Source organism: Panicum hallii, chromosome 3 (genome assembly GCF_002211085.1).
Source record: "Panicum hallii strain FIL2 chromosome 3, PHallii_v3.1, whole genome shotgun sequence".
In the NCBI taxonomy this organism is placed as follows: Eukaryota; Viridiplantae; Streptophyta; class Magnoliopsida; order Poales; family Poaceae; genus Panicum; species Panicum hallii.
Genome location: NC_038044.1, coordinates 6082225 through 6105861, shown reverse-complemented (window position 1 = coordinate 6105861; position 23637 = coordinate 6082225). Strand labels below are relative to the sequence as shown.

At 46.2% G+C, this 23637-nt stretch overlaps 5 protein-coding genes across 7 annotated transcripts; 3 read left to right on the top strand and 2 right to left on the bottom strand.

Annotated features, from left to right (window-relative positions):
* The first annotated feature begins 706 nt into the window (after window positions 1–706).
* LOC112884534 (13S globulin seed storage protein 1-like) lies at window positions 707–3246 on the top strand. Its single transcript, XM_025949937.1, has 3 exons — window positions 707–1042; window positions 1929–2658; window positions 2790–3246. The coding sequence occupies exons 1-3, from the start codon at window positions 847–849 to the stop codon at window positions 2938–2940; spliced, it is 1077 nt and encodes a 358-aa protein (XP_025805722.1). The 5' UTR covers window positions 707–846; the 3' UTR covers window positions 2941–3246.
* Window positions 3188–10038, top strand: LOC112885080 (beta-hexosaminidase 1). Its single transcript, XM_025950758.1, has 16 exons — window positions 3188–3288; window positions 4036–4582; window positions 4682–4768; window positions 5623–5658; window positions 5908–6019; window positions 6133–6203; window positions 6285–6415; window positions 6555–6571; window positions 6748–6796; window positions 7157–7257; window positions 8269–8328; window positions 8785–8818; window positions 8950–9048; window positions 9149–9208; window positions 9332–9582; window positions 9671–10038. The coding sequence occupies exons 1-16, from the start codon at window positions 3188–3190 to the stop codon at window positions 9844–9846; spliced, it is 1932 nt and encodes a 643-aa protein (XP_025806543.1). The 3' UTR covers window positions 9847–10038.
* A 1632-nt stretch (window positions 10039–11670) lies between these two features.
* Window positions 11671–16316, top strand: LOC112884789 (protein-tyrosine-phosphatase MKP1). Of its 3 annotated transcripts, none has more exons than XR_003227174.1 (4): window positions 11671–11851; window positions 11936–14210; window positions 15718–15884; window positions 15997–16316. XR_003227174.1 is itself a non-coding variant. In XM_025950352.1 (4 exons), exons 2-4 carry the CDS (start codon window positions 11967–11969, stop codon window positions 15775–15777), a joined length of 2196 nt encoding a protein of 731 aa, XP_025806137.1. In that variant the 5' UTR covers window positions 11671–11851; window positions 11936–11966; the 3' UTR covers window positions 15778–16316. The 3 variants fall into 3 exon arrangements, 2 of the variants coding, with proteins under 2 accessions (XP_025806137.1, XP_025806136.1); XM_025950352.1 differs by having other exon boundaries at window positions 11936–13522; window positions 13631–14210; window positions 15718–16316; XM_025950351.1 differs by having other exon boundaries at window positions 15718–16316.
* Window positions 16317–17201: 885 nt separating this feature from the next.
* LOC112885079 (suppressor protein SRP40-like) lies at window positions 17202–17660 on the bottom strand. The gene has a single exon (XM_025950757.1). The coding sequence runs from the start codon at window positions 17658–17660 to the stop codon at window positions 17202–17204; it is 459 nt and encodes a 152-aa protein (XP_025806542.1).
* A 462-nt stretch (window positions 17661–18122) lies between these two features.
* Window positions 18123–23042, bottom strand: LOC112888105 (UDP-galactose/UDP-glucose transporter 5). The gene is made up of 11 exons (XM_025954456.1): window positions 22592–23042; window positions 21576–21689; window positions 21405–21497; window positions 21251–21316; window positions 20723–20821; window positions 20121–20200; window positions 19520–19632; window positions 19279–19367; window positions 18867–18953; window positions 18708–18776; window positions 18123–18630 (listed from the first exon to the last, which is right to left on the bottom strand). Exons 1-11 carry the CDS (start codon window positions 22754–22756, stop codon window positions 18517–18519), a joined length of 1089 nt encoding a protein of 362 aa, XP_025810241.1. The 5' UTR covers window positions 22757–23042; the 3' UTR covers window positions 18123–18516.
* Between the last annotated feature and the right edge of the window lie 595 nt (window positions 23043–23637).

The following is a 23637-nucleotide window of genomic DNA, read 5'->3' as shown; positions in this document are numbered from 1 at the left end:
TCAGCGCATCTCGTCCTCATCAGAATACCGGCGCCACGATTCTCCGCCCAACGGATCCTCTTCTTTCTGTGTGCACCCGTGAGGCCGTGACCCCTCGACACGACAGTACGACACGGCAGCACAGGCTACAGCGTGCACCGAGTTCGTGTGACGCTGCCGTCCTTCACACCTCAGGGTTCCGCACGCACAAAACGCCTGACCCGGATACGTACGTGCGCGTCCGAATTTCCAACCCTCAAATCTTATCTAAAAAGGGTTAAAGATCTAATCCAAAATTTAAACAGCCCAGTACTAGTAATACTTATCCACCCACTTTCCAAATTCAAACCCGTGGGACTCATCCATATACGGCTAACCAAATCCAGCTAGGCCCGGAGCCCTGGACACAGTTCATCTCCCGTCTCGCAAGAAAGAGAAAGGCCCGGATCGTTTGAACAGCTCCCTCGCCCAATGGCAGATGGGCCCCGCGCCAGCTCACCACGAAAAGGCACCCAACAAACCGCCACGGTGGGCCCTCCGGGTCAGCGAGCCGCACGGCACGCCTCGTCGCGCGCTCCCCCTGCCATCGCCGTAGGGGAAGGGGAAAGAGGTTGAAACCTGATTAGCCAGCCAATAACCCCGCTCCCGTCTGTTCACTGGAGATAAACCCGCATCCTAATCCACCCGTTAATACAGGATTAGCCCCGCTTAATAGCCATTATCCCATCCGCCGCGTCTGGCCGCTATAAATAGCCCCGAGCCCCCGTCGCCGTCCTCACACCAAAACCCCGATCACAACCTCTTCTTCCATCCACCGCCCTTTTTTCCGAACCTTCTCGAAGCGAAGCTCGCTCGTCCTTCGGCGCGATGGCGGTGGATCTGACCCCGAGGCAGCCGAAGAAGGCGTACGGCGGCGAGGGCGGCTCCTACTACGAGTGGAGCCCCGCCGACCTGCCCATGCTCGGCGTCGCCTCCATCGGCGCGGCCAAGCTCTCGCTCGCCGCCGGCGGCCTCTCGCTCCCCAGCTACTCCGACTCCGCCAAGGTCGCCTACGTGCTCCAAGGTACGCGCACCACCCGCCTCCCTCCTCGCTTGCTCTGATCGGTCCGCTCGTAGTCTCGTGGAGCAGCGCAGAGCAGAGCGAATATGGTTTGTTGCTGACGTGGCGTGCGTTCGTGGTTGACTTGTTCGGATTCGAATTTCGGGTAATTGGGCGTGTTGGATGAGTTGTCAGTGCTGCCAAACTTCCACTACCTGATTAGGAGTGTGGGATGATGATTGAAAAGTAACACTGCCGCATTACTACTACTAATTTTGCAACTATGCGATGAGATCGGTCCCTAGTTTTTCAGCACTAATTTGTCAGTTAGATTCGTCTGTCAGATCTCGATCTCTCTTTTAGTTTGAAAAAATTGTATGGCATCTCGTTTGTCAACTAAAAACTTTTGGTTAGCATCATAGCATGAGGTTGGAGGTTGTTCTAGTTTGTTTTGCATGTGTGTGGAATTCAGATTGGTAACGTACTATGTGAAAGCTGAACAGAACTTATTCGATCCTGGTGGAGGCTATGTGATCCGATCAGTTTGTTGCTGTTTTATTTTAGTTTTACCAGATTAGATTCGCGCATCAGATCTCTATTTTGTTTAATATAAATTTAATTAAAATTGCACACTGTACTGTTCTAGCTAGTGGTTGCTATTTTGACGATTATGATGTCTTAGTTTAAAGGCGCCGTTATCATGATTATCCCATCACGCATCTGAGAACTAAAACCTGACACCCATGCAGTTCAATTTCGCAATGACATCACTAGTTTGTTATGGTGATTTGTTCATGTCTACTGGCACGAGAAATAAATGATCCCTAGCTGTTTTCTGTTTTGGAAATTCATTCGTTGCAGAGAATTTGTTCATGCTTTGGTTTTTTATTTTGATTGATGCTTGGTACAGGCAGGGGCACCTGCGGCATTGTCCTGCCCGAGGCGACCAAGGAGAAGGTCGTCGGCGTTAAGGAGGGCGACGCCCTGGCGCTCCCCTTCGGCGTGGTGACCTGGTGGCACAACGCCCCTGATGCCACCACGGAGCTCATCGTCCTCTTCCTCGGCGACACCTCCAAGGGACACAAGGCCGGCCAGTTCACCAACTTCCAGCTCACGGGCGCCAACGGCATCTTCACCGGCTTCTCCACCGAGTTCGTGGGCCGCGCCTGGGACCTCACCCAGGATGACGCCGCCAAGCTCGTCTCCAGCCAGCCCGCCTCGGGCATCGTCAAGCTCGGCGCCGGGCAGAAGCTCCCCGCCCCCTCGGCGGAGGACCGCAAGGGCATGGCCCTGAACTGCCTGGAGGCGCCGCTGGACGTGGACATCAAGAACGGCGGGCGCGTGGTTGTGCTCAACACCCAGAACCTGCCGCTGGTGAAGGAGGTCGGGCTCGGCGCCGACCTGGTCCGCATCGACGCCCACTCCATGTGCTCCCCGGGGTTCTCGTGCGACTCGGCGTACCAGGTGACGTACATCGTCCGCGGCAGCGGCCGCGTGCAGGTCGTGGGGACCGACGGCAAGCGCGTGCTGGAGACCCAGGTCGAGGGCGGCTACCTCTTCATCGTTCCCCGCTTCTTCGTCGTCTCTAAGATTGCTGACGCCTCCGGCTTGGAGTGGTTCTCCATCATCACCACCCCTAAGTAATTCGCGGCACTGATCCTCTGATGCATTTGCTTTATTCAGCTCTGTGCACTGAACATGACATTGTGTACGTCAATACGTGTTGCGTGAATCCATGAGCTAATTCAATTGTCGTTGGAATGTGCAACAGCCCGATCTTCAGCCACCTGGCGGGGAGGACGTCGGTGTGGAAGGCGATCTCGTCGGAAGTGCTGGAGGCGTCGTTCAACACGACGCCGGAGATGGAGAAGCTGTTCCGGTCCAAGAGGCTGGACTCCGAGATCTTCTTCGCCCCCAACTGAGGAGCCCCCGCCACCATTGCCGCCCGATCCACCAGCGGTCTCGGTGTCGTCGTCGTCGGTTGTCGTTAGCTTAGCTCTATAAGAATAAGAGAGAGAGCAGTGGAGTCTGTCGGTGGCGCCTTGCATGCTTCGTCAGTCAGTGCCAGTGTCAGTCAGTCAGCAGTCTTAGGGTCGCCAAGGGGGAGAGAGCTTTGAGCGCTCTGCGTCATGGTCTGGTCGTGCGTGTCCGGTTGGTGAAACTTGCGAGATGAATACAAATCTCATGCTTCTTTCGTTTATGATGATGGTCAGATTATCGTTGCTCTCTATACTCTGTTTTGTCTTTAATGCTCTGCTCGAAGTTGCCTCGTCACTGGATGTCGTTCAGGATGGATGCAAAGGCCGTGGGCCTACTCTCTTGGCCTTTAGCCGAATGCTTAACTACGTGGCCATTTAGCATAACTAATGAAGCCTGCCTCGTTGCTTGTGGGCGGAAGTTTGACGAGCCAGCGGCGCCTCCCCCCTCCTGAACCACCTACAAATGACAGCGCCTATCTATGGAGTATGTTGGTGAGCTAAATAAAGATTGTCGTGTTCCGCATGAGCGTCAACCCTGATAGTTTTTTGAACAAAGGAAAAAAAAATGCCCTCTCATGATGTTGCATTGGCGTAAAGGTTTTTCTAACACAATACTAGTACTATAGGACAAGTGCGTGCCACCTAACATGATACGGTGCTAGCCTTCACTCTTCACTCCAAAGAATGTACCAACTCTTGGTTTGTACTGAACGGCCGACCGGCTACAATGAACTTATCAGCTTTTCGGCACGCACACCGATCCCCACGACCGCGCGAATGCCTATCCACAGACGGTGCAGGCCGGCGGTCACGGGCTCTCCATCCATCGGTGCCGCGTCGCACCAACCAGACGCCAAAAACAGCTCGGCCCGCCGTCCCGGATCCGTCCCTGGCAGCCGGGCCCCGCCCAAGCTGCTGCTCATCATTGCTGTCGCCATGTGAGAGCCACGTTGCCGTCCGGATTTCGCAAGTATATTTTCTACATAAGCCCCCATAACTACCTGTATGCGCAACCCATAGCTCTTTCTTTCCATGAAGTTCAGGGGAACAGATGTGTCGTGTGTCGAACGGGGCTGCAAAAGTAATACATGAATATTCAGGGGGTTCTTTCTTCATAAACGCCGCAGCTTCTCCCGCCATGTGCCCCGTGTATATAGCCCCGCGACTCTCAACTGACCAAAAACCTCCCACCAAATCCGCGATTAAAATCCTAAACCCGCGTCTTCCCAAAATGCCCCCCAACTCCCCCGCTTATCTCCTCCTCGCCCCCCTCCTCCTCCTCGCCGGCACCGCCGCCTCAGCCACGCGGCTCCGCCCGCGGCCGGCGAACGCCACCTCGGCCGGCGAGCCCGTCTACCTCTGGCCGCTGCCCAAGAGCGTCGCGTCCGGGTCCCGGACCCTCACGGTCGACCCGGACCTCGCGCTCGACCCGAGGGGCCCCGGCGGGGCCTCGCCCGCCGTGGCCGAGGCGTTCGAGCGGTACCGGGGGCACGTGTTCGCGCCGTGGGCGCACGCTGCCCGCGCGGGCGGCGGCGGGTACGACGTTGCCAGGCTCACAGTCGTCGTCGCCTCCGCCAACGAGACGGTAGGCACCTGCTGGCCGCATGCTGCTGAGAGTGTCGCTGGTTTCGTCTGGATCAGTGCGCGGGGTGTGAAAATTTTGCGCGTTTTTTGTTTCATGTAGCTGGCTCTGGGGGTGGACGAGAGCTACACGATCTACGTGGGGGCGGCGGCCGGCGTCAACTCCATCGTCGGGGGAGGAACCATAGAGGTCTGAGCTCTTTCTCCATGACTCTGATGTCTATCTTTTGGTGAATTTACTGCAGTTCTGCTCCCTCGCTCCTTGATCGCCTGCGAATTGCGAAGCTTTTAGAGTGAGCTGTCGAGTACTAGTTATTTACAAGGAATAGGGAATTTTCCTGCACACATTAGTAAAGTGGTTTTAGTAAAGATGTAGATGTCTGGCACAGACGTACAACACACTTAAGTAATCTTTACTGGTTTCATATTGTGGAGCTTTAGGGAGCAGAACTGCAGTAAATTCACCAAAAGTGGTTATTTACAAGGAATAGGGAATTTTCCTGCACACATTAGTAAAGTGGTTTTAGTAAAGATGTAGATGTCTGGCACAGACGTACAACACACTTAAGTAATCTTTACTGGTTTCATATTGTGAATGTATAGTTGGTTATTGCATCTAACTGTAAAATTGGAGGAACTAGTTCTCTGTTGCTCGCTGCTGTTACTCCTTTGTGCTACTGGCAATTTTCACTGGAATTGTCCTAGTTGTTAGTTTTTTATCAGAATGAATTAAATAATGGTTAGTGATTGAAGTTAATAAGGTAGTTGAGACAAACTATTAAGCACCACTGGCTCACTGCTTAATATTTTGAGCAAGCAGTCCTGAGGGGATGATTGCATCAAAGGTGCCTTTCTAATCCATATGCACTAAGGCAATGACTGTGTGAACATATGCTGCCATAATCACATTTGTATTGGTATTCTGTTTATGTGTTTTTTTTCTGTTTTACCAAGTAAATTCTTGGTTTGCAAAAAATTGTTTGCCTTCCACTTTTGTGTGCAAGGAATGTTGTAACTGAAGCCATAGTTTATCTGTCCTTGTAGGCGAACACAATATATGGAGCTATTCGTGGACTGGAGGTATGAACTGAGTGTGCAAATAACACCTTTTCAGCTTTTCATTTTTCTCATTTTAATTGTCTCAGGCTGTTGATGGTAAACATGTCTTGCATGATATTTGAAGGGCTAGTTAATACCACTCCCTCCATTTGTAAAAATGTGACGCTTGGGACAATCTACTTAGTTTATTTAAAAACAAAGGGTGTAAATTTTGGTGTTTTACAATTTTGGAGCATGCACGTTAACATTTCTTGTTTGATTGATTGGCAGACATTCAGTCAACTTTGTGTTTTTAACTATGACACTAAAAATGTTGAGGTGCGGCATGCCCCATGGCATATTCAAGATGAGCCCCGCTTCGCCTTCCGTGGGCTACTCCTAGGTAAAATTATAACTTAATGCTTATACTAAAAGCAGAGATCACTATCAGTTATCGCAAGAAACAAAACATAAAATGCGAAATGGTTAAATTTGCCTCTATCTCGTGCATTGCAGACACCTCACGGCATTACCTTCCAGTTGATGTGATTAAGCAAGTGATCGACTCTATGTCATTTGCTAAGCTGGTAATACTACCGTCTTTTGGGTTGTGCTAGTTATGCTCCCAGAACTCTCCATGTACTGAAACCTGGAGTTGTGTCCAGTAGAATGTTCTTCATTGGCATATCATCGATGAACAATCCTTCCCCTTGGAGGTTCCATCATATCCAAACCTTTGGAAAGGTTCATACTCCAAATGGGAGCGCTACACCGTGGAAGATGCTCATGATATTGTCAAGTATGTTATTCTATCATTTGGCTTTGGCATTTTCCTCATCCTCTATATTGTAAGATGTATTTTTTTTCTTCTTTTGTTGACTGATGTTCTCTGATCATTTCTTTTGCAATACCTCATCTCATACTTCACCACGGTAAAGCTACGCTAAAAAAAGAGGTACGTTCAGTCGCTTGCCCCTTACAGCACATAGAGAACCCATGCATATGAATCTTTCATCCTATTGACTGTATGATTTAACTAATTTAGTCAGAAACTATGTCATAGGTTGCTTATATATGTCATGGAATGCTCTAAAAGGATTTGGCGTTTTTACTATTCAATACTTTTTACAGGTATCAATGTCATGGCAGAAATTGACGTGCCTGGTCATGCAGAATCATGGTGAGTTTACCTGTGATGTTTCTTATCATGTTCAGAGAGACAGAGTCACATGAAGCCTTCTCCCTCTGCTTACATAAGTTGAGGATTTTTATTTTTTTTAGTGTCACTTAGTGTTACAAGTATTGATTGATCAAGCAGTTCGTTGCTCCTAGGTGCAGCATATGTCTTGTGATACCCACAAAAAAAATTATCATTACTTTCCTTAATTGATCCATGGATTTACATTTTAACTTAAAATAATGCATACATGCCAACATATTTCTAACTGTGTTATCTGGTTAGGAGTCCAAACATTTCCAATTGTTATGATATTTGTCTGTTTTCTGCTCTTGAAACTTTGTGCGCAAATTTTAATTGCAGGGGAAATGGATACCCAAAGCTCTGGCCTTCTCCCAATTGTACAGAGCCATTAGATGTCTCTAGTAATTTCACATTTGAAGTAATTTCTGGAATTCTGTCTGGTTAGTTCCTCTGACACTTCTTTCTCAATCTGGTTAACTCATACGAGGACTTGAATACTGATTGAAAAATGTTCATCCCTTTCATACCATTTGCACATCATATGTTATTTTTCTAAGAAAGTGAAAGAAGACATTGACGTTATGCAATGTGGCGCGTGGATTATTTTTGTCACCTGGCATATGAATCTCTTTTCAAAAATGTACTTAGGAGGTGTTTGGATCCAGGGACTAATTTTTAGTCCGGGTCACATCAAATGTTTGGATGCCAATTAGAGGGACTAAATATGAGCTAACTATAAAACTAATTGCATAAATGGAGACTAATTCACGAGACGAATATATTAAGCCTAATTAATCCATCATCAGCACATGTTTACTGTAGCACAACATTGTCAAATCATGGACTAATTAGGCTTAATGGATTCATCTCACGAATTAGTCTTCATTTATGCAATTGGTTTTGTAATTAACCTATATTTAATACTTCTAATTAGTGTCCAAATATCTGATTTGACAAGGACTAAAGTTTAGCCTGGGGATCCAAACGGCCCCTTAGTGCTTTATCTAGAAGTTGTCTTCCACAAATCAATTACAAATATGGACTGCTAGCTCAAAATTGGGTTTTGTTTTACTGAAATGTGCTTTTCCACAACTCATAAAATGGATATAAATAATTAACCAATTACATTACATCGAAGAACTATAGTTCAGAAATTCATGGCCTGCCTTACGACTACCAAGTAAAAAAATGAAACCTTATTTTTTCTTAGATTGGACTGAACTTGTAGATTGCTTCAGAAGCATGTGCAGGCAATGATAAGAGCAGATAATTGTGCACAAAATATCATCCAGCGACAGTTGGACTGGACCATCCCCCTGTTCAAAATTTCTCCACCAAATATTGAAAACGACCATTATTATTTCTCTGCAGACTTCTGTAGATATCAACTTGTGCATGGCTGCATTATAACAAAATAGTTGACATCACCATGGACCTTTTTATCTTCTCAGATATGAGGAAAATCTTTCCATTTGGACTGTTTCACCTGGGTGGTGATGAAGTATATACAGGTAGCTGATTTCTGTTGCAACTTAACTTCTATTTAAGAGTGTAAGACCCTGTTCTAAGGAAGGTAGTTCTATGTGTTTCCAATAATGCTTTTTTTGCCAAAATAAGATGCCATACTGTCATTTCTGTTTATTTGCTGTATCAAGTTCAACTACAATTTTGATTCTATACTACAGAAACACCCTGCCCAACTGCTGAACAGATTAATTAATACCATCTTCATAGTTTTTTTCTATTGATAGAAAAAAAGATGGTGTGTCCGTTGGCATATTACTTCCGATGTTCAAATGGATCTTGTGTAATTTTTCTCCATGTGTTGTCTATTCAGCAGAATGGCCACCGATACAGTAACACTATCATGCCTAAATAGATGGTGATATGTAAAATATCTTAGTGTTACTGGACCGCCTTTTTTCCCCTAAAATTTTTCCCAGACTCAATTCTAATATCCATGACAGGGTGCTGGAATGTAACACCTCATGTGAGGCAGTGGTATGGAATCTTATCCGCAAACTAGGTTTCATCTATGATTTATCAATCTCTGTTGCTAGATTGTTTGAGAGAAAAAAATATCTGTTGCTAGCTGTTGATTTTATTTAATTGTTGAAAATCCCCAATTCCAGGCTTAATGAGCGCAACATGACCACAAAGGATGCTTACAAATACTTTGTTCTGAAGGCCCAAGAGTTGGCAATTAAGCTAAACTGGATTCCTGTGAATTGGTCTGTTCCTTACATCCTTGCTTTTGGAGGGAGGAGGGAGGGAGGGTAGATGAGCTTTGATTTTGACTTGCCGCATGCTTCTCTTTTTTCCCCCCTGCAGGGAAGAAACCTTCAATTCATTCAAAGAAAACCTCAATCCTCTAACAGTTGTGCACAACTGGTAAACCACAAATCTGCTTTATGCTACTGGATCTGTTTCTTTCATTTCTTGACAATCATATCTTCCATATCTAAGCTAATGGCCAATGCACAGTACATAAGTTTAACTATTGAAACACTGTAGGCTGGGTCCTGGAGTCTGTCCTAAGGTTGTGGCAAAGGGTTTCAGATGTATAATGAGTAATCAAGGTGTGTGGTACCTTGATCATCTTGATGTTCCCTGGGAAGATGTCTATAGTGGCGAGCCACTCGCAGGGATTAGTAATAAAGACCAGCAAAAGCTAGTACTTGGTGGGGAAGTTTGCATGTGGGGTGAGACAGCAGACACGTCTGATGTTCTACAAACAGTGTGGCCCCGAGCAGCAGCAGCTGCTGGTACGAAAGACACAAATCATAGAGCTTTGAGCATTTTCTATAATTTTTTTCCCATGAGAACTCACTTGTCTCTATTGAATTACTGTAGAGCGCCTGTGGAGTCAATTGGAGGCTATATCTGCCCAAGACCTAGAGACGACCGTCTTGTCTCGGCTGCATTATTTCAGATGCCTGCTGAATCACCGTGGAATTGCTGCGGCTCCAGTCACAAACTACTATGCTCGGAGGCCCCCGATTGGGCCAGGCTCATGCTTTGTTCAGTAAGCAGGCCCTTCAGAGTGAAGATATCCACGAGGTGCTCAGCCTTCATACACCTGCCAATGATACTTGCAACAAAGAACGTTATATTGTCCCTTGCACTGTACCATATCTGTTTGTCATTCACGATAACAATTTAATAATCTGCCTTTGTGTATTCCACTCTGAAACTGAAATAAAAACTGCATCATTCAAATCTGACCGGGGAGAAGCCAGTCATCGGTATAACAGTAAATTCAGCTGCTTTTTAACAGCCTTGTCCCTGAATTCCTCGCATGTGTATCGGAACCAAGATCAGCAACTGGACAATTGGGCAGCCTCCTTTGAACTGGTAAGAGAGTGGTGATCTCATTGTGGATATTTCAACTCCTGCCTTGCTTACTCGACAGCATATGGATTTTTGGAAGCCGTCGCCGTCAGACGCCTTCCTTTCCTTAGTTTGGCCTTGACCGGAAACTTGCTGGTCCAAGCGTGCATTCATGGCGCGTGTAATTTACGACCACCTGTTGTGCTTGGTGATCTAGACTGATGAGAATGGGGCTTGGCCCCTTGTTATAGGTCACTATCCCTCCCATGTCACCTTCATTGGCCACATATCTGTAGCCTTTTGCTCTATCCATCATTCCATTGCCCAGTTTTTTCCTATGGTGAGCAGCAGTGCAGTGAAGGTGAAGGATGGAATACCATACTCCTACAGCCCTACTATGCCCTATCCTAAATTCTGCTGAATTCATTGAAAAGATGTGTGAAACTTTGTATTGGAAAGACAGGTTGGAACCCAAGACTTGTGGTGACTGGACAGTGACTGTGAGGTGGACTGGAGAGTGGCTCCTCCATGTTACATGTTTACCTGTCTGAATGTGATGTTACGTGTCATGAGGTATTTAATACGTATAAATACTTCCATGTTTTTCACTTTTGCCTATGTGAATGCGATGTTGCGCCTCTGGTTTTATCGTGCCGACGTGCTGCTGCAGAATTTACTTGGACCGGTAATACTTGGGCCACCGGTTTTTGGACCCGATGCCACTGTTGTGACACTGACGCATACCTGCTATCTGCTACGATGTGAGCCAACGCAAGAGTATCAATCCTACAAGTATCTGATTCGTTGCTAAAATTACACGATTGAATGGGGGACTCCGATGGGAAAAAAAAATCTTAAATTCTCGTACTTTGAGTAGGACAGTCTGGGTTTGCATTTCTACGGAATTCATACTCTTCTACGCAAGGGGACAAGAACATCGATTTGAAGTTTTAGACCTTGATCGGTATTAATACTATAGAAAATTAGGCAAGAAGTACCCAACAGGATAACCGCATCAACAAAACAGAATCCCTCGCACCTAATATTCCTTTGGCATTTTGTAGCAATTGGAATCCCTTTTTAGTAGCAGTAGTAGTAATTTACATCACTTTTGGGTTAAACTTTATCTTCACTTTATTTAAATTACGGTGTCACAAAACAAACCAACCAACCAACCAATACCACCTTTGCTCCACCAACACAAAGCTAGCATCACCACTCACCAATCAGTTCTTGCAATAAAATTACCGCAGACAACCATTACCGGAGACTCGATGATCCCACAATGTTCTTGCAAGGTGCCCGAAGAGCAGGTGCACCTAACATTTTGGGGCGACACGCAGTTTTTCTTTCCTCCTCCCTTCCTGCGCCTGCCTTCCATGTAAACCAGTCAACACCACCCCCGTCAAACCCGGGCCCCACCGCGCAGCCACCCGTCCGATCCCACCCGCACGCATCACGGCGCGCACCCGACGGCCCAGATCGCGTCGGCGCCTCCTGAAAACCCTCACCCACTTGTGCCACTTCCTCCCCTTCCGTTCCCCTTCGCTTCGCTTCCCCTTCCTCGAGAGGACGACGGGCTGGTGGTGCCCCGCCTCGCCGCGCCTCGATCTCCCGATCTGGTCGCCCGCGAGCGCCCCGATTCGCCGCGGACGGCTGCGCCCGACCTAGATTTGAGCCCGGGGCTCGTCTTGGGCGGATCAGGTTCGAATCTCCCCCATTTTTTTTCGGAGTTTTCGGAGCCGGAATGGCTTAACCGTCCCGCCCTTTTGGTGCGTCTCCGCGCAGCGTCGCCGATTGGTGTCTCCGATTCGTGGCCATGGCCACCCCCGACGACGGCCCGGCAGCGGCCGGGGGAGGCGTCGGCGCGGGCCGCAAGTTCTGGCGCTCCGCGTCGTGGTCCGCGTCCAGGGCGGCCGCCGAGCCGCCGCCGGATGCGGCCGCGGCGCCGGGGGCCGGCGGACAGGCCCGCCGCGTCCCTCCGCCGCCGCCGCTGACCCCGCGGTCGATGAGCGCCAAGGCCCGGTCCTGCCTCCCGCCGCTGCAGCCGCTCGCCATCACCCGCCGCAGCCTGGACGAGTGGCCCAAGGCTGGCTCCGACGACGTCGGGGAGTGGCCCAACCCCACCACGCCCGGCGCGTCCAAGGTGGACGGGGGCCCGGCCTCGGCCAAGCCCGGGGAGGGCCTCCGGCTGGACCTTTCCTCGCTCAGGTCGCAGGGCCGCAAGGACCAGATCGCTTTCTTCGACAAGGAGTGCTCTAAGGTCGCCGAGCATGTCTACCTCGGAGGCGATGCTGTCGCCAAGAACCGTGACATCCTTCGGAAGAACGGGATCACCCATGTACTCAACTGCGTGGGATTCGTGTGCCCGGAGTACTTCAAGTCAGACCTCGTCTACCGCACTCTTTGGCTGCAGGACAGCCCCACGGAGGACATCACCAGCATCTTGTATGACGTGTTTGATTACTTTGAGGATGTGAGGGAGCAGGGAGGACGCGTGTTCGTGCATTGCTGCCAGGGTGTGTCACGGTCAACATCGTTGGTGATCGCCTACTTGATGTGGAGGGAAGGGCAGAGCTTCGACGATGCGTTCCAGTTTGTGAAGGCTGCCCGTGGGATTGCAAATCCAAACATGGGGTTTGCCTGTCAGCTCCTCCAGTGCCAGAAGCGGGTGCATGCGATTCCGTTGTCCCCAAATTCAGTGCTCAGGATGTACCGTATGGCACCTCACTCGCAGTATGCCCCTCTGCATTTAGTGCCCAAAATGCTCAATGAACCATCCCCTGCCGCCCTGGACTCTAGAGGTGCGTTCATTGTACATGTTCTGTCTTCGATCTATGTCTGGGTTGGAATGAAGTGTCATCCGGTAATGGAGAAGGATGCAAGAGCTGCAGCCTTTCAGGTAGTGAGGTATGAGAAGGTGCAGGGGCACATCAAGGTTGTGAGAGAAGGTCTGGAGCCGCAGGAGTTTTGGGATTCCTTTTCGAGTACGCCCCTTAATTCAGATAGTAACACAAAGGTTAGCAAGGACCAGATTGATTCAGCATCCAAGAATAACCCAGGAAGCCGGAAAGTGGAGTCTTATGATGCTGATTTTGAGCTTGTTTACAAAGCAATCACTGGGGGTGTAGTTCCAGCATTCTCAACTTCTGGGGCTGGGGATGAGACCCATCTTCCAGCTAGAGAAAGTAGCTGGAGTTTATTGAGGCACAAGTTTATCTCCAGGTCGCTGGCTCGTGTTTATTCAGATTCTGCTCTAATCAGGGATTTTGATCCACGGGTAGACCGTGTACAGCACTTGGCTGCAGAAGCTTCAACCTCACCCCCTTTCCTTTCTCCAAGTTCTTTATCATCAGATTCAAGCGTTAGCTCTAAGTATAGTTCGGACTCACCCTCCCTATCACCTTCAAATAGCTCACCGCCATCATTTGGTCTCTCGCCTGCTTCATCTAATCTGCCTCATGCTTTGGTGCCATCGTCCAGGTCTCCCCTTTCTCAATCATCTAATGAGGAAACTTCAAAGCCTGGCCTGGAATCAACGCGCTCTCCTTCCAAGACCTCATCTATAGCAGAAAGAAGAGGAGGCTTCACACTTCTAAAGCTACCATCTCTCCAAAAGGAACTAGTATTGCCGCCAAGAGTACCGTCTAGTATTCGCAGGACTGAGGAAGCCACAGATAAGAGTAGTACAAATGGTGTTAAACAGCTGACTGGCGTATCTTGCTCAGAAAAGTGCACTGGTAATAGTTCGAGCTCACATTCTGAAACTAGATTGATTGAGCGTAGTGATGGTAACTCAGAAGCTTGCAGTAATGCACAACTATTAGTCTACCAGTGGCCCAGCATGGAAAAGCTAACTACATTTGCACGCAAGGATCTTGACCCAAAGTCAGTTTTGATTTTTGTTGCTTTAAATGCCAGCAAAAGAGAAGCAGTTAAGATGGTTTATGTATGGGTAGGAGGTGAAAATGAAAGCAGCAAGAGTGTTGATGCTGTTGATTGGCAGCAGGTTACTGGTGATTTTCTTCATCTAAAAGGCCTCAGCGATGCTCTTCCTGTCAAGGTACTTGCATGCCAGAGGCCACCTCTTTATTTTGCACTTTGTTTTGTTCCTTAGCTTAGCTGCCATTTAAGCTATATAAACAGCGTGGAACTCAAAATTTGGAAGATCGCTAATTTCTAGCATAGGGTGATGAGTTTTTTTCCCCAATAGCACCCAAACAGTTTTTACATTACAAAATAGAAAGTGAAATTCAGCGAACTCAAACTCTTGCATTCTTCTCTTAGTCACCCTTTGCAATTATAGTTATTTTTCATTGGCTCAACGCAAATTGGCAGTTTGTTAGTTTGTATTCTGTCATCAAGAAAAAAAAATGGACTATATATTGTGCCATTGATGTGTCATAGGACTGCACATAGGCGTTCATGGCTTGCATATATGTATTTCTAGGTGGCTTCAGATTTTCTAAACTTACATATGAAAATTGATACTTGGTGAATTTCTATGACTGAAGGATAATGATCTAACATGATCTTGAAATTTATGGATGCTGGAAAGCCAAACAGTCTGTATATTTTACCGTTCATTTGCTTTCACACCATGTCAACCGTTTCACTGTAGATATCATTTTGATACTATCTAGTGTTTTGAGTCTAAGATTGCGCGGTTTGATCATTGAAACTGGTAGGTCAAAAATCAATTTTGAGACAAAGCTTTGGTTGTTTTCATGTATGGTGGGTGACAAGATCGTATAGAATATTAGCCCATCTTAGGTAGGAAAAACCCTGTGGGTGACAAAGCTTCTTTACCTAATATGTATAGTTTATAGTGCAGACATGTTTGACCAGATAGGATGTGCTATTGAGTATATTGTTATCTTAGAGTATTTATCTTCATTTTTGTAATGTGACATGCTTATATAGTCAAGAACCAATGACATCTGATGATGATTGGTTGACTAGTAAACAGGAACAATTTAGCATCAGGGTGACTTTAGTTCTAGTTGCGATTACTAAAATATGGATGAGGCTAGATCACTCTTTTACCTGTTCTAGCTCTTGTTTGACAACTTGAAGAAAATCAGCTACTAGTTAAGTGAAAAGTAAAGTACCGAATGAGTTTGCGCTAACCTATTGTGTGTCCCTAGTTAAGAGTTATCATGCTGTGAATGCCAAAATCCTTTTGTGATATAAAATAGTAGTTTCTATTTGCTTAAGCTTCTCCGAGGAAACAATTTCTTTTCTTTACATTCTATCTTCCTGATGAAAGTAAATATTTCCCATGTGATTAATGTCAGTTCAGCAGTTGTGTTTTTGCAATAAGAGGAATTGGTGTGACACCATAAAACAAGGATAATGTACTAGTGCTATCAGTTGTTTCTCATTCATGTTTGTCCTGTTTATAGTGTAAACTGAGCCGTTAGGTTACTGTTTGTCTGTTTGCTAACATCAGTGCTATTCGTGGACCTGTGTAACATGTTTGATTTTCCCATTGAGTTTATTATTACTTAGTGCTATATCCTTTATTCTGATTGAGAATTTAACTGACTCATTGGATTTTGACAATACAGGTTTTCAAGGAGCATGAAACTGAGAATCTTTTGGAAGTACTGAATGTTAGTAAACATTAGGCTGTAGCTATCAGGACATTCTAGTTGCTTAACAAACTCAGCCGCAAATTATCATTCACCGAAGGCATTTCCTCCAGCATCAGTCAGCACCGATGATTGTCAGCGAGGTATAAGCCACAACCATTACCCTGAACATAATAGGCTACAAACAGATTCCATTTTAGTAGAACGGATGGATCGGCAACTGTGCCTCATGATCTATCTTTTTCCAAATGGCAGGAGGCTGCCAAGAATGTTGTATCTGTTGTGAATTAACACTCATGGACTGGGTGTTGGCGCAATCTGCCAATTGGATGTATATTATCCCCTCCCCTGTAATGTAAGATCAGATACCGGGAGATGCTATGTCAACAGTTACTTTCACCCCAAACATTCTTGTACATCTTTGAAAGGAACAGATATGTAATCCTCTTGGCTTTTAAGTGGCTCCATTGGTCATAACTTAACTTTAAATTAAGACAAGGTTGTTAGCTGGTAGTCTCGTGTTTCTTGCGAATTGCAATGTATTTCTGGCTACTATTGATAATTTTGCACATTAATCTGCTGTCAGCTAAAACTCATATACCCATTACTGTAAGTGATATGCATTGATGTCTGTGGGAGTATACCCAAAACTCCTGTATTAATTTAGCTGTGCTGCTCATGTGAGCAGCACTTGAAGCTGATCACAAGACTTGCATGTGCTTACTCATTTTGTTGGATGAGTCTATTTGTGATTACTTATTTGGATGGGTCAGAGCAGATGTTTTCTTGCAATTTGTTAGGAGGTAATAACATTTTGTGCAAATTGCAAAGTATTCCTGGCCGTTTCGTGGAGAACTTCAACAATCATAATCATTATTGCTTATCTGTGTGGTCATCGAAGGAAGTTTCTGAAAAGAGGATATAAATTCTTAAGCTGTGCTTTGTTGCATAGAAGGTGATCTTTTAGGAGTGCTTTTGAATGACATTAGCGTGACAGAGACACAGTTAATATGCTTACTGGTATGCGTCATCTGCCAGCAAGAAGTGTGATTCGTGTGAGGATAGTACTTAACTAACATCTCGCCCTAGGACATGTACGTCTTTCTATTATAATTCATATATGCCAGATATAACAACAATAAAAACAAACTACGGACAAAATATATGTATGTCTAAAAAAGATAACAAATCTAATCAAGTTCGTCTCGTATAATCTGACAAGGAATTCATCCGGCTACAAGGCATATGAATGAATTTCAACTAAATTCGAGCAGGTCGATGCGGCTTCCCCCTACGTGCAGAGAGCACCGGCGACATGCGAGAGGTGGCCGCCCGATCGTCGACGCCTTCTTGGTCCTCCCCCTCCTGCCGCTGCTGCGCTTCACGTGCCGTGATCTTCCGCGGTCGGCGCGGTCGTAGTGCGCCTGGTACATGTAGTCGTCCTCGTCCTCGTCGGTGACCTAGTCGTCATCCACCTCGTCCTCCCCGGCGTCTGCCCAACCGCGCGCGCCTTGCTTGTTGCTTGCTGCAGCTCGTGGAGGAGGAGCGGCCGCGGCGCGAACGTCCTGCTGCGGCGCCGGTGCTGCGTCGACATCCGCCGCCGCGTCCGCCATCTCGACTATGACATCGTGTTCATCACACGCCGACGACGCGGCGCCGCTAGAACTTGACGGCGACGGCATCTGTTCCTCCTCCGCATGAACGTTCAGTGACGACGACGAGGAGCTCGCTGACAGCGGCGGCATCTGTTCCCCCTCCGCGTGAACGCTCGGTGACGACGTCGACGACGAGGAGCTCGCTGACGGCGGCGGCATCTGTTCCTCCTCCGCGTGAACACTCGGTGACGACGTCGACGAGGAGCTCGTGGCAGCGCCGGCACCGTGGGGTGACGTCGATGGTGGCACGCTCGTGAACACCATGATGTAGGTAGTCGTCCTCGTCCTCGTAGAATAAAACGTGGTAGACGTAGATAAGGATGCCTCTATTTATACGTGAGAAGTAGACCTCTTGTTGGAAACCAAACGTGGAATCGTAGTCTGTTCCGCTTTACACGTTAGCAAACCAGATTCTGTTGACAGAGTATTACCCACCTCTAATTGTTCACCTGTGGCAGAAAAAAGAGAGATAAAGTTACACGTAATCTTATAATATAACATTTTATTTCTTTACCTGGAATATCTTATTTCACGATCATAATATGGTCTATTTCTTAGAATAAAACATTGCCAAGTTTGGTACATTTTTATCCAAAAAAAATCAGCTGATCACGAATTTTAGAACATGTTATTTCTTTACCAAGAACATTTAATCTCTCTGTTGAAACTTTTCTCCAAACCAGAACATTACAAATCTAGGATAAAAAAAAAAGAACACTACAAATATGTCTAGTGCTGACAGACAAATAATGTTTTCTCAAAAATAAAAATAGATCGATATACACAACGCTTATGCTGAGTGTATAAAAATTTTCTACAGACCAAAAATACAATGGTCCAAGAAACTGTTGGGATAGCGATGCAGCTAGTAGAGAACAGCTGAACTACAAAATTGGCAGCCCAGCTCACATAACACTGGCTGGACATGGACTGCCTGAACAATTGGTGTCTGGATGCTAAACTAACACTAGGACCACCTTCATCTCCTCCAGGTCAGGGAGTAGTAACACAACTAGATCTGGAATCTATCTGCCCAGTTAACTTGTCATGACGCTGTTGATCTCGGACACAGACTTTGTTCCGGTACAGCAACAAGTCAAATTTTTCCTATATTATTTTGTCAACTGTTGTTAGGAGGATTCGGGCTAGAACCGCGTGGCAGGCTTGCGACTGCTGGCTTCTGTGGTTTACTTCTCAAGAAGCTCTTTGTGTACAGGGCTCCGAATACAATTGCCTGGTAATAGAGAATGTTATTCATGGTTGAAGCAGAAACAGGTAAGATGATTGGTGAGAAACAGGTAGATGACTTACTGCACCAACCCACTGCATCCAGCTGAGGGGATGTACAAACCAGACGCAGGACAGCAATATGCTCACCAGCTACAACAATGTATGGACAACTATTGTTGGAACAAAAAACGTTGAGTAATAGGAATGCAAGAATACCACACAGATGAGATCAATACCTACCTGTCTAGTTGTCATTATGGTAGCAAATGTGAGAGCACCAAATGTTCGGATGGTGTAGGATATGAAGAACTGACTAGCCGTCGCAACCTGGAAAAATACAGAATGTAAATCCCAGAGAAAAAGGATAAGCTGTCTTAGGTATTCAAACGAAAAACAGCATAGCTTTTTCTTTTTAGGTGTGGGAGAGGAAAATTTTAAAAATTGACACTGTTTTGTTGATATATTTTTCCATGGCACTGAAAATTTCACGATGTCTATTCATCGATTTATTTCATCTCCATTCACCATGCTAACTCTCCATTACATTTATCCATCTATACTCAAGTGGATTTACCTACAATGGTTCACTTGGTCACTTGGAAAGGAGGAGCAAGCAACAGTGCAGAATTAAAAATGAAGACGTAAGCCTTACACTGGATAGGATTATGACGTCAGAGAAGCAATCTGGATGGCGAAACATAAAGTCCACAGCTGGAATCAGATGATTCTGGACAATCAGACCTGTAAAAAGAAAGTAAAAGAGATGTATAGGCACAATCATCGCAACTGTTAACATGTACTAATATAATTTAGCAAAACATTGGTAGAATAATTGGATGTACAGAACTGCTAATCAAATTCCAACATGTTAGTACAGGTCATCGGGCAATTACCAGTTAAACTAAGAAGACAGGAGCACATTGTCGTGTAGAATATTTGGTTGTGTATTTCCATGTCATACCCTTTGAAGAGTTTATCTTGGAATGTGCTTGTGAACCCATCAAAACTACACATCCAGAAAACAAAACCATGGGGTCAAATTAGTTAGCAGCCTCAGTGTCAAAGATAGCATAAAGAAAGCAGCAAACCAGTGAGTTTTATAAGCCAATAGTGCTCTATACAATCTGTATCTGTAATGCAAGTCATTGTTGGGAATTTTCAACTATTTTACTAGATAAATCAATCACATGGTAGCAAAATTTTGAAATTAAGTTAGCTATCAAATCATTTTTAATGCTTCGTGCCAAATCGCCAATACATCTATTAGGTGTGTCTAAGATTCAAAGTAGAGCTCTGGCTACATAATCCATCTGGACTAGTTCAGTGCAATGTTATACTGGAAAATAGATGCAGGTTTCTGTGTTGAATGAATCAGAGAAATCGTAAAGATTCATAAATCGGAGCTATTACAGAATTTCATGAGCTGCATCATGGCTCCAAATGTTATTTCTTATTTTCTTTAGCGTGGAAAGAAGTAGAGGACAGAAGTCATACCCAAGATAACCAAGCATGAGTGAAACACCCCAAATAGTGCTTTCTCTGCCTTTGTTGAATGGGCTGACATCCATTGATGCCTGCATCCATGGAGGCAAGGAAAAGGAATCACTTCAGAAAAGAATACCAATCGCTCAGTACTCTGTATAATTTACAAGAACCTTCATGAATATATATGGGTACTGGTCATAGATGCATTGGCTAATAGACCCAGAAGTAACTAGTTGGTTACCAGCAGTTTCCATAAGTCCATGTCAAAAAATGTCAACTGATTAATACATTTTTTTTCTCAAACACAGGAGAGCTGTGTGCCATCATATTAAGAAAGGATAATGGACCAATAGAAGTCAAGAAGATGGCAGTGCAATACTCTGCTTGCAAGAAATTTTTGGAAGATCGAACCCCCATCTCCATCCTGCAACTAGTTACAATCCTAGCACATGTCCTATGCCAGCTCTACTTGCAATGCAACACAGTATTGGCAGTAATCAAACTTGGTCTATGATCTCAAATACTTTTTCTATAGCAGTGCAAAATTCATACCAGAATGCAACCATGTGATGCCAAATAACGAAGAGGAGAGAGTTGGACATGTGAATTACCGGATATAGAATGAACAATGAGCAACCCAGGGTCACGATGACAGCAAAGAAGTAATCTTTTCCACCATACTTCTTTCTCATTATTATTGTGCCCCAGATCTACAAGCATTAAAAAAAGAAAATATTTATAAGAAGGCATGGATCCTGATTATCCAGGAAATATATCAAAAGATGTAATATGCAGATCACTGAGACATCTTGCACAATAATTCTTAAATGCACCTTACTAAACATTTTTGTTCATGTATTTAACATCTGAATGATACATATTGGTTCTAGACTTCTAGTAAATATTGGCAGCAAAATAGACTATGTAGACGGACAGTATAATTGCTTCAATCAACCAAACATTACTTAATCAAGAATATTCACATGCATATTATCAAACAATATTTCATTTATTTAGCATCTGATGCACGCATATGAGTTCCACCAATGATTGGCACCAAACTAGACTATCTACATACTGAAGGTGTATGGAAAGGTGGTTAGACTTTACAGCACTGGTTAGTGTATAGCAGATATTACCATCACAGGTATCATCTTCGCACATTTGGCAAGCGTTTGGACAGGGAAACTGACATACTTGAGGGCCTGAAATGATCACGTTGCAAATTCAGTAAATAAGTAACACAAAGCAACACAGATGACAAAATAAATAAAGGACCAGAACAAATCCAACCTCATACTGGCAGGTTGTCGTCAGTATATTTGATATAGAGACAACACCATATTTGTGCAATGGAGCCACAGGGTCCAAGGATTTCTTACTTGCCTGCATGATTATAAAGAATTTTAACAGCCTTACAGATAGAAATAAGTTGGAGAGGTAATCTGTGAGAGGAACTCATACCAGTAAGACCATTCCAGACACCATGGATGTGGTGATGCGGTTACAGAAAACAAGAAAAAGTGAGTATCTGAAGAACTCTTTCTCTGCTCCATAGGGAATTCTCATGATCTTTTCCTAGATGACATTGAGATCAAAACATGTTCAGTAAATTGTGATGGCCATGCATGCAGTGTGAACAGGAATCAGAATGTTTCAGGTTGTTTAAATGACAACCGTAATTTTGGTAAAGGACAACCCAAGGAAGGAAGAAACACTTGTTTGACAAAAGGATACACACTCTTCTCATTGGTTTGAGAGCTTGGAGAAACGAGAGAATAAACAGTGCATGGTTTAAGCTAAGGGGACCTTGGGCTTTATGCTACATCACGGGCATGAAAACCTTTGTGGTCATAAGAATCACATCAGAAGATTGTGGTCTCTCATCTTATATTGTACAACACCATAACAAAATTCGGTATGAAGCTGATCACTAAAAGTCACTGCACCAACGAATTCACTGATGGTTGAGTACTCTTTAGGTGAACCCGAGTTATGATAGGAAGCAACTAAAAGCACAGGGTATCAGCAAATGTAACCGACCCCATAAGCATCTTAGGGGGAGTAAAAACCAATCAGCCACATCGTGTTGTCCTCCCGGAAGCCACAGCACGGTGACCGGAATCAGACAGGACGAACATACGGATCCGCTTGGAGTGTGCCGTACTGGTGCTTGACGCAGCAAGCGGCAGCCCGGCATCGACGGGACGCAAGGGGGAAGGGGAACACACGTACAAATCCGACCGAGATCAGAGCACACGGCGCCGCCGAGCCGTCCTGTTGCTGCCGTAAATTTCGGCGGCGGAGGGACGACATGGAGACGGGCCGCAACAGATCAACACCCACTGACCCCCCCCCCCCCCCCCCGATCGACTCGCTTGGCAGGCTACCCCTCCCGGTGGGGAAAATTTCTGGCCGGCGTAACGGCCGGAGCGGAGAAATGGGGAGGGGAGGGAGAGGCGCAGGGCGGCGGCAGCTACCTGGAGGACGCCGTAGACGAGGAGCGTGCTCATGATGCCGAGCACGGCGAAGCCGCAGCGGGCCGCCCAGCGGCGGCGGTCGTCCTTGTCCTTGTCCCTGTCCCTGCCCGCCGCCACGGGCAGCCCGGGCGCCGCCGTCGCCTCCACCCCCGCCGCGTCCGCCATGGCCCCCGCCTCTGCTCCGCCCTGACAGGTGAATCGAAACGGCAACGGCGCGGAGCTCGGGGCTCGGCTGGTAGTGGACGCGGGGGCGGGCGGGCGCACGCGCGGCGGGGTGGGCCCCGCGCGGCAGAGAGACGTAAAGATCAGTGGGACGCCGGTGGAAAGGCAGGCCGGGGCCGGGCCGAGCGCGACAGAGCCACAGAGGCGTGCGCCGCGGTACGGCCGCCTTTACGGGGACGGTACGGCCTCGCTGCTCCCTCCTCTCCCCGGGCAGGAGGGCAGCCGTGAGGTTAGATTAAGGCTTAAACTGATTGAAATGAATTATCTACTCCATCAGCAACCTAGAAGACGGCAAATATCAGTAGACAGATCGAGTACTCTCGCCGCCATCAGTGAAAAACGTAGCCTTCTGTCTGTCTGTCCGTGCAGAAGGGATTGCAAGGCTTCTAGAGCGTACTTCGGGAGCAACCATTTTGCATTGTTCACCTGTACTGCATTACGGGAACGTAGAACATAGCAACATACTAATACGTCGTTCCATCATACAGTAGTCCACTACAACAGGAGAGCATGTCGATGATGCACATGAGATCCAAGTACAGATAATGATTCCATCGCTAGTCCACTGCAACTGAACCAAGCAAAATAAGCATGCCAGCTTATTTCCTCTGAATGCAAGAGCTCGGAACATTCTGAACATAGAGCTTAAATGGAGTATCGCTGCTTTTCTTATCGTAAAACAGCACATTCTGCATAAAAAGGTTCAAATGAAGCTTCGGACCAACCGTTACTACAAGTGTTCGTCCAAAGAACATGGAACTGAACCAATTCGAATCAGCAATTCAGCGAAACAATCCACCAACAGTAACAAGACGAGACAGACA